Here is a 10,184-nt window from a genome sequence, read left to right on the forward strand (position 1 = left end):
TAATTTGCGGGAAATCACTGTCTGAATTTAGTCAAACCATTTTATTTTGTTGAAAATGACGTCATTTACAGTAAAAACTTCACAAATAATCGAAATATCAAAGGAAAGAACTTGATTGTGAAACACTGAGAAAACCTTGGAAAAACGGATAACGAATCAAGCTGTGGCTGCAGTTTCAAATTTCAATAGGTTTGAAAACACAGGAATTTTAGAAAACCGACTGCAAAACTTAAGGAAAAAGAAGCTGAGGTAAAGTTTATTTCAATTTTCAATCAATATCAATGGTGAAGCGCGTATACCAATACGCCATACGGGCGGCCTCGACGCCTAACGGGCACTTTGCAGTTTGCACTGCGCGAGTATGCTAAGTGCTTGTGATGCAATAGTTTATTATTTAATTCCTTAAAGCTCATGCCTTTTGGTACATATGGCTTTTGAAATGTGTGACAGTTGCTGCTCGTGCAGCTACCTAGGTACTCTACTGATGCGCGTTGCAATTCGCAAGCTTGGAAAAGTTGCCATTTTCTGGTGTCATGGTATTCCTACCAAGAACCTATGTAGGTTCCTGAATGCATAGAGGCTAAGGAACAGGAAATTAGTTCCAGATTTTGTTGAATTGGATGAATTGGTTCAGGAATGGGGTGCACACCTGTCACTTGGTAAGCTAAGAGCTGGGTCTTGAATTGCATGTGCAATATTTGTTTGTGTTTTATCCTGTATTGCCTTTCATCATTTTTAAATACCATGTCTGTGGCTCTCCCACCCCCCCCCCAATACATACCCATGGTCAATAAACAAATGAATGGATGAATGAATGTCAACACACACCTGAGCATAGGTAGACCTCTGCTGAGCCAAGAGTGTCTTGGCGCAACAAATGTTACTGCCGCCATAGCAGATAACTTGACCTCTGCTAGTGCTGTCTGTTATGGCTTCAAAGCTAAGCCAGTTTGGAATAGGTAGAGTTTGGGCATCCCCAATCCAGCACAAAGTTCCAACTATGCACCTAAGCAAGAGCTAGTGGAGGCTGGGGCTCACATCTGTGATCTGACTTCTGAGATTAAGAACTTGTTGAAATTTGCCCTGTCTTGTTGTTTGGGTGAACACACACTAACACCTTTTCCTATAGGTACCTAACATCTACCCAATACTTGAGATAAACAAATTTTTATGGCAATGGGTTACAAGTTCTGTGGTCAAATAATGCTGGACTATGCATGTGTATCAGATTGGTGTCAATATCTGCAGTCACCCAAGGGCTCTGATTCCATAACTGAACACCATACATGCAGCTGCTGAAGAAGGAGCAATTGACAGCTTGGCAGATGCCATATTTTCACTGACTTTTTGTCTGTCTGCACTGAAATGATATGATGTGGTTTCAGGTTTGTTGTGCCAGGTGCCAACTTTGTAGTGATCAATAGGTACTGCTGATTGTACACTGTGTTTCCTTTTTTTCCAGGAAATGGATCAAACTGTGAAGCTCACATACTCCATCCATGATTACTCAAGCTTTTCTGGGAGTTATTTGCCAAAGTAAAGTGCTGTTCATCCTTCTAGTCTACTGGTGTTGTGTCAACTGGGTTTGGAAAGCTAAATGACATAGCTTACTCAAGATTTGATTTTTTAATCAACATTTCCTAATGCATTCAGCCACATTTGCTTAGTTTTGTATACCTACTACACGTTATTATAGATTACTGAAATGTTAGTTGCTTGCATGATAGCAGTAGTGTGGCAATATTAGCCTGTTTAACAATGGTGATAACAGATATACTTGTCAGCATCCTAAGCATTAACAAGATATCAACTGTTTACAGTGACTGCTTGGAAAAGTGAATGTCATAGCTTACTCAGGATTTGATTTTTCAGCCACATTTCTTTCTACATGTAACAAAAGTTTATTTTGGATCATGTTCTCATCTTCATGTAATAGGGGAAAGAGGCACGATGTCCTGTAGGGCATGTACTCGCCAATTTCTTCATTTAACTTCATTCTGCACTCATTCAGTACTTCTGAGTACATGTGTGTTTATAATTAGCATGTTAACTCTGTTCTTCAGGAATATTGCTGAGGACAAGCCAAACGACCAGGCTTCAAGATGGTCATCAGAAAACAACAACCCACCTCAGGTATGATCCTGTCATTGTTTGCACTGCAGTGACTGCGGTCCACTGATTTCCCCATTTCAAATTGTCTTACATATTTACATCATGCATGCCAGGTATCTAAAGGTACTAATGTATGATGTATGAGGAATGTGTACGAAGAGGTACGGAAGACTAGCGATAGCAGTCCGTTATTTACTCATGTCCTTGGTGTTGTTTATAATCAGCTATATCACATAATTGTTCGTTTGCATTGGCTAGGCGGGCTGTGCCTGATTACTTTTCGTTTATTTACAGTACATCACCCTGAAGCTAAAACAGCCGGCCATTGTAAGAACCATTACGTTTGGAAAGTACGAAAAGACGCATGTGTGTAATCTGAAAAAGTTCAAAGTGTACGGTGGTCTCTGCGAAGACAATCTGATTGAGCTTCTGGACAGGTGGGTGACATTACTAAATCGCTTTCACACATCCACTTTTGCTGGAATGTAGGAGGAGGCGGAAGGTATTACTTTTTGTTACTTCTTTGTTTGAGCAATTCTAGGCATGGAGGATGCCGCATGATGTACACTTTCGCTGCCTCTTTCATGCATATCGTTATTTTACCTTTTTCAGACAGCATTATGTTATTGCATGTGACATTATTTTTCAGATATTTAAATATCTTCTTTCGAACATTTAATTTACATTCAACGTCATCGAATTGACATTTCGGTCTCATCCTTTTGACCAGCGGTTCCGTCAGTCGTCCTTGTCTTACCGCCGTGCGTCGTCTCGCTCGCGTGTGGTCTCAGCTTTCGGTGCCCCTCCCCACTGCAGCTGCCCCTTCTCCCGTCACCCGCTCCCCCCTCCCCTCCCCTCCGCCGCCACGATCGTGGCGGCTGATATTGCTTTGCTCCTGCGCTGTCGACTCGGATTTCACTGTCGGTTCCGTTTACCGCTACCAACCCGAGTCGGCCGGCGTGTTAATATACCCTGGACGTTAGTGTCTGGGGGGGGGGGGGGGAGCAGGGCTGGAATAACATCGGTCAGTTACCTCCTGATCCGCAGCTTTTGGAGATGGTGGCACAAACACTTCATTTTGTTAGTGTCGCTGGTGTAACAAAAACATGGGAAAATCCAAACATCAAGCGTTTTGCCCTGCTGCTTCTTGATATTATAAGAATCTGGTCGCTGTGTCCGTGTCCCGTTTGGTAGGTCCTTGCATACTAGGGTGGTAGACGTATGTCTAGAGATGGCTGATAAGCTTTACCAGACGAAAAAAGCTGTTAGGCTCATAGTGCCTTTTTGGTTGACAGCGGTTTGAAGAATGACAACCAGCCGGAGACGTTCTACCTGCGCTACAAGCTGGAGAACAACCCGTTCCCCTGCCAGTACATCAAGGTGGTGCCGCTGCACTCGTGGGGGCCCAGCTTCAACTACAGCATCTGGTACGTCGAGCTGTGGGGCGTCGACGACCACGACACCGTGCTGCCCCACATGAACTGGTTCAACGCCGTAAGTCGAGAAAGATACAGCCCTGAAGTGTCGCTGTGTTCCGTGGAGGGGTCACTGTATTCGGATAGTGCTGACCTGCTCGGGAAAATACTTTGTTAAAAGTGCGAGGTGTTTTTTATGTCAAAGAGCAGCTGCATTCATGAGTTTCATAGGTTGTTCAATTTATTTCCTGCTCTGGTATAGTTGATCACTACGTTGTAGTTGCTTGATGTGATTTTATGTCCCGCTTTTTTAACATAAGATATGCGCAACATTTCTGCGCGAATAATGGTCGTTTAAGTTATAAGTGCATTCATTTTCATCAATAATTATTTTCACTTAAATCACGGGGCGTCATATCTTACAGTTGTGAGTTTGACGCACTAATCTGGTAAATGCCCTTCGTTAACTGCCCTTCCGTCCCATCCCGGTGTCGCACGTCCCTCGTCAGCTGACGGCCTCACCCCCCCCCCCCCTCCCCCGCCGCAGTACCGGGAAAAGGAGGCGATCCGGCTGTGTCTGAAGCACTTCCGGCAGCACAACTACGGCGAGGCGTTCAGCTCGCTGCAGAAGCGCACGCGCGTCCAGCTGGAGGCGCCGCTGCTGACGGAGCTGTTCGAGTCGCTGGTGGAGCGCGGAGACTTTGCCGCCACCGAGGAGGCCGTCCAGCGCGCGCAGGAGAGCGGCCTCTTCAGCGAGTACATCAACCAGCACGAGTACCGGCCAGAGTGGCGGCCCATCGTGCCGGAGCCGGGCGCCGAGCGGCCCGGTATGCGCGGCGGACACCAGGTCAGTGAGGGGGGACTGGGGGACGGGGGTGGGCGCCGAGCGGCCCGGTATGCGCGGCGGACACCAGGTCAGTGTGTGTGTGTGGGGGGGGGGGACACCAGCTCAGTGTGTGGGGGGGGGCAGGGGGCGCCGAGCGGCCCGGCATGCGCGGCGGACACCAGGTCAGTGGAGGGGGGGAGGACAGGGGCAGAAGGGGCTGGAGTGGTCACCGAGCGACCGCGGGGGGCACCAGGTCAGTGGGGAGAGGGGAAGGGGGCACCAGGTCAGTGGGGAGGGGAAGGGGGGACAGGGGTCGCCGGGCGACCCGGCATGCGCGGCGGACACCACGTCAGAGCACCAACCTACTGGCTCATATCTTTTCGCTTTTGTTACAGGAGCTCCGCAATGAGTTGACTTTGTGTGTGCCGAATGCATCTGCCTCCTCATCGTGCTGTGTATGCCGTGCTCATCTCTCATCTCCCTCGGACGGGAACTGCGGCGCTATGTTCTCTGTCGCAGCGACCACCGATAGGGTGACGTCGGGCCTCGTTTCAGATGTGTTTCGACCCGACCCACGAGGTGATGTACCTGTTCGGCGGCTGGGACGGCACGCAGGACCTGTCCGACCTGTGGGCCTTCTACATCCGACAGGGACAGTGGACCAGGCTGTCGGCCGACACCTCGACAGAGGTCAGTGGGCCAGGGTCAGAGGTCAGATTAGACCAGGTCAGTGGGTGGAGGTCAGAGGTCAGTGGGCGTGGGCCAGAGGTCAGTGGTCATCGCCGGTCTCCAGACCTGGGGCTGTATTCACGTCGACTTCGTAAGTCGATTTTCTTTCGTAAGTATAATTTGGTATTCACGTCGATACTTCTTAAGTTTTTATCGACGGGATTCACGTGATTAAAAAAATTTACTTAAGAAGTAGGTCAAACTTAAGAAAATTCTTACGAAAATGATCGACGTGAATACGGCCCCTGTTTTGTAGTCATCGGTTATACACGGTATACGTCATACAGTGTGCAGAATGCGTACAGGCCGTTATTTCAGTCTGGTGGCCGCCCAGGCCGAGAACAGTACGACTTATCACCGCCTTCGCTACACGGAGCCGTATTCCGTGTCAGGTCTCCCAGAGTCCTCCGATCGCCGTAGAAATCCCGTATCTGAGAGGCGCCACTACCGTGTCAGACCTCTATAAGTCCGCCCGTCGCAGTGGAGTACCCCGTACCTGAGCGGAGCCGTGCTGTCGTGGTTCCAGGGCGGTCCTACCGCTCGCAGCTGCCACAAGATGTGTCTGGACGTGGAGCGACAGCAGCTGTTCACGCTCGGACGATACGTCGACTCGGCGCAGCGCATCCCCGAAAACCTCAAGGTACGCAGAGGCCGATGGTGTACCTTTAGTGGACCCACCGGGCGCTTATCATGGTTTCTAACACGACCATCGATCTGCATGAAGTTCTCTGAAGTCAAGGCTTTACTTATCATTCGATGTATTTTTATTGAATGTAGGATATCCAAAATCAATGCCTTTGCTGTCTTACCGTATAGTAGCTGACGTTCCGGCCTGGCTCCGTTTACAGGGCGATTTTTACATGTACGACATCCCGTGCGGACGGTGGACACTCATCACAGACGACACGGCCAGCATGGGCGGGCCGGCGCTCATCTTCGACCACCAGATGTGCCTGGACCCCGTGAGCCGCACGCTCTACGTGTTCGGCGGCCGCGAGCTGACCTGTACCGCGCCGTGAGTTCGTTCAGCCGCTTGTTTCTTATTTTAAGGGACTCCGTTTGCCTGGGTGTCGCCTGCAGTTATCATCAGCGCTAATTCACGTGTTGAGTCAAGAGAACTTATAACAGAGATTCGATTCTGTTTCAAAGGTGCGGTACAGTATGCATATGGAAAGCCATGGAACCTTTTCAATGATTACATATTTACACCCAGAGATAGCTTTTAATGAAGTTGATGTTGGCACTAAGTGCTTGAGACGTCTCCAGGAGTTCACTGGTCGGTCACCGTGTCCCGTCCCTCCCCTGAACTCTGATGTGATGCCATTCTCAGGAGCTCGCTGGATGATCGGACGGGTACGTTGAGCTCAGTGGACCCGGTGTTTTCGGGCCTGTACGCGTACCACGTGGCGACCAGCACGTGGACCCGCCTGCGTGCCGACTCGTACCACCCGGGACCGGGTACGATCCGCTCCCGGGTCTCCCACTGCATGCTCTTCGACCAGGTGGGTGAGGTGTCTGCCCCTCGACACTCATGATGGGCATGCTTATGTCTTTCTGTATGCTTATATCTGTTTGGTTCGGTGCTTTCGTCATGGTTATTTATGTAGTTGAACAACCTCTGATGTCTAGATATAATAAAGGGATTTCCACCGACTATCCGTAGTTGTAACCAAGGCCGTATATAGGTTGTAACAATGAATTACCGCAAATCACCTGAAACATCAAGCCCCTGAGGTTCAGTCACCACCCGCTCGGCCTGCTAGTCTTGTCCGGTAGCCCACAAAAATTCTGACCTCGCCTTCTCTCCGCCCACCCGGCAGAAGAGTCGTAAGTTGTACATCCTCGCTGGCCAGCGGAGCAAGGAGTACCTGAACGACTTTTTCACCTACTCGCCCGACACAGACGAGCTGACGATGATATCGGACGGCACGCGCGGCGACGGCAGCGTGGACGTACCGGCGGCGGGCACCACGCAGCGCGCCACCATCGACGTCCAGCAGGCCGAGATACACGTCCTCTCGGTGGGTACGAGAGGGTGGGGGGGGGGGGGGCGAGATACACGTCCTCTCGGTGGGCGCGAGAGGGGGAGACTGAAGGGGAGGGAGGCTGAGATTCACGTCCTCTCGGTGGGTGCGAGTCGCGAGAGAGGGAGTACTGACTGACGGGTGGGGGCGGGGGAAGGCCGAGATACACGTCCTCTCGGTGGGCGCGAGAGGGGGGACGGAGAGGAAGGTCGAGAGACACGTCCTCTCGGTGGGTTGAGAGGGGGAGACTGAAGGGAAGGGAGGCCGAGATACACTTCCTCTCGGTGGTTTGGAGAGATAGTGGACAAGAAAGGGAACGGGTTCCGTCAGGACGGTGCGTTACACAGTACACTGTATTTCACGTGGATTTCCAACGCTGTTTCATGCGTCATGGTAGTACTTCTGATAAAGTTGCATCTTTTTACTGTAAGTAAAGCATGTGGAACAGAGACTAACAAGTGAATGTTTGATGAATATCCATGAGTCACCTCTGTACGCTGAGGTGTACAGAGGTCTATGATCCACGATAAATGGTCAGATGTTATCATTTTTACTAGCTCCTGTTATCATTTCAGGGGCTGAGCAAAGACAAAGAAAAGAAGGAGGATAACCTGAAGAACTCGTTCTGGGTGTATGACATCAAACAGAATAGGTGGTGAGTACTAGTAGCACCTGGTTTGATTTTCATCCCCGAGCTACCGGGTCTGCGCATTCCGCCAACCATACTCCCTGTTGTGCCTAGCACAGTGTTCTGATTACTTGGTTCTGATCCAACGATTGTTGCCGTTCCGTTCACGGTTTCTCCTATAATGCTCCGTCAGGTCGTGCATCTACCGAAACCGTGCTGAGCCGAGCGGATCGGACGACTCCAAACCGCTGGTGGAGCCGTGCCCTCGGTTCGCACACCAGCTGGTGTTCGACCACATGCGAAAGGTAAGTCCTGTCGAAACAATTGCTGACACTGACACGGGACAGTGGGTCCGAGCGAAAAAAAAAAAAACATCCATGTTCGGAACGTGCAGGTGGGTGACAATTTATTGGATATTCACTAAGCTTCCAAAATAAAGCTAGGTACTTTCGTTTTGTAAGCTGTCAAAAGGTTGTCGACAAAGAATGCGTTCAAAGCATTGTGTATGTTGACGAGTGGCGAGTGTCTACGGGCAATGAAAATCAATTAGCGGCGTGGGCCGTGTGTCAACTGATTTGTGTCTGTGATGTCAAATATGTCGTCTTATTGACGTTAGTCGTTAACGTCGTATTTATCTGTCCATTTATAGATATTCTACCTGTTTGGTGGCAACCCAGGCCGCAAAGGCAACCCAAAGATGCGTCTGGACGATTTCTGGCGTCTGAAGCTCACTCGACCCACCTGTTCGGAAGTCCTGCGGCAGTGCAGACTGCTGCTCAGGAAACAAAGGTAGGTCGCCACAGTCGCCTGTCCGATGGGCTGGAACGGATTGTGAGCGAATGTATCGGGCGACCAATAGAATTCTTTCATTCTGTTCGTAGAATTATTGTGTACGAGTTACGCAGAAAGGTTACCTCTTAGCCTGGCACATGACCTGACGCTGACCGTACTTGGTTGCGCCTCAACTAGCCCTGGCTCTTCCTGGAGGTGTGCTGTTTCGCCTAAGCTGACCATGACCTGGCCCTCTTTGACGTGTTGTTGCCGTCGGGCCAGGTTCGAGGAGCTGGTGCCGTCGGACCCGGTGGCCGCGCTGCAGTACCTGCAGACGGAGGTGGCCGCCGCCGTCGATCACGCCGACGCCGAGCAGGAGCGCCAGTTTCAGCTGCTTGCCGGCCGGCTGTTCGCGCCGCCGGCCGCCGACCCGGCCGACCCGGAGCCGCGCCGCGCCGCCCGCTCGCGACTCTTCGACCAGCTGACCGTGTTCTTTCCGGCCGAGATGGCGCAGCCGCGCTCCAACCTGACCGACCTGATCCGGCTGGACAAGTGAGCGCTGCCGCACGGACATCTGTCGGACCGAGCGGCACAAACGACCTCACGGGCGGCTGCTCCGATCCGGGAGCAAAGCGATCGCCTGGCTTCGACCTCTGCTCGAGCGCTGGGATTGCGAGACCCAACTGTTTGATACCTGGCGGTGTGACTCAACGAGCGCTGAGAAGAATTGTACGGTTACATTGACTGTTCGGACTATACGTGCGAGATGTTTCGGTTGTTCGAGCCATACTTCCACGGGGTGTTACATATGCTCACGGATGAGGCAAGAATGACGTCGCCCTCTGGGTTGGAGTGTTCGAGGTCGACTTCAATTGACCATTGAGTCAGCTTAGCGAGAGTTGAACTCGCAACGGCCTTGTCCTTCCAGTAAATATGTACTGCCTCGTGGAGATGTAGTACGTACGACCGGTGCCTCGCAGTTTCGGCTATCTGGTCTTAACGCAGTCGACGTACGTTGCGACATTTGTGGTGTTGCGACATTTCAGACACGGACGCGGGCCTGCCCCGAGATTGCCACACAACGGCACGTTTACCGCCTCCTACCGGCTGCCGGTGACGCAGGTTGTATGACTAAGCGGACTGAATGTCGAGTAAAAGCCTGCGCGTTGTGCCTGTGCGTGAGTCATGTGTCAGCTGCAGCACGACTGAACGGTATGAATTGTCTATCGAATATTCTCGGTGATAAAAAGAGAGCTTTACTGTCATTCGACCGAACCACAATGCACTGGGCTAGACGTGCGCTCCGTCGACAAACCATAACTGATGCCATCTCCGGAGCACCGGACTTCTTCCGCCCAGTAATCTCATTTTTCAAATGTCTGGCAGCTGGCACGTCTGGCATGGCGAATGTCTGCAGCTGGCTGCGATGCTTTAAAAGTGATTCGTTTTCGAGTTATTCGCTCATGGTTTGTGAAAGGGCGACTCGAATGTTTGTGCGAGACTAGTCAGTCTGGAGTCACGACTGTTTTTGTCGCTTGAGCCACTGGTCTCAGGAGACTGTGTCCTGCGTGTGAGCGGAATGTTTCTATCGAACGTGCCGAAATACATCGAATTGCAATGTTCATAAGCATGCTGTCTTACTGGGTATTCGACAGACTAGGAGCGTCAAAACGATGAGC

At 51.0% G+C, this 10,184-nt stretch overlaps 1 protein-coding gene across 2 annotated transcripts; it reads left to right on the top strand.

Moving 5' to 3' along the window:
* The first annotated feature begins 109 nt into the window (after nt 1-109).
* On the top strand, nt 110-10,132 carry LOC122382638 (muskelin-like). Of its 2 annotated transcripts, none has more exons than XM_043368223.1 (15): nt 110-249; nt 1,463-1,536; nt 2,064-2,133; nt 2,407-2,549; nt 3,408-3,606; nt 4,075-4,374; nt 4,909-5,043; nt 5,609-5,722; nt 5,931-6,097; nt 6,413-6,584; nt 6,903-7,103; nt 7,682-7,761; nt 7,928-8,039; nt 8,384-8,523; nt 8,788-10,132. In XM_043368223.1, the coding sequence occupies exons 2-15, from the start codon at nt 1,466-1,468 to the stop codon at nt 9,059-9,061; spliced, it is 2,178 nt and encodes a 725-aa protein (XP_043224158.1). In that variant the 5' UTR covers nt 110-249; nt 1,463-1,465; the 3' UTR covers nt 9,062-10,132. The 2 variants fall into 2 exon arrangements, with proteins under 2 accessions (XP_043224158.1, XP_043224159.1); XM_043368224.1 differs by having other exon boundaries at nt 116-189.
* The last annotated feature ends 52 nt before the right edge of the window (nt 10,133-10,184 follow it).

Source organism: Amphibalanus amphitrite, unplaced genomic scaffold (genome assembly GCF_019059575.1).
Source record: "Amphibalanus amphitrite isolate SeventyFive unplaced genomic scaffold, NRLGWU_Aamphi_draft 000144F_arrow, whole genome shotgun sequence".
Taxonomy (NCBI): Eukaryota; Metazoa; Arthropoda; class Thecostraca; order Balanomorpha; family Balanidae; genus Amphibalanus; species Amphibalanus amphitrite.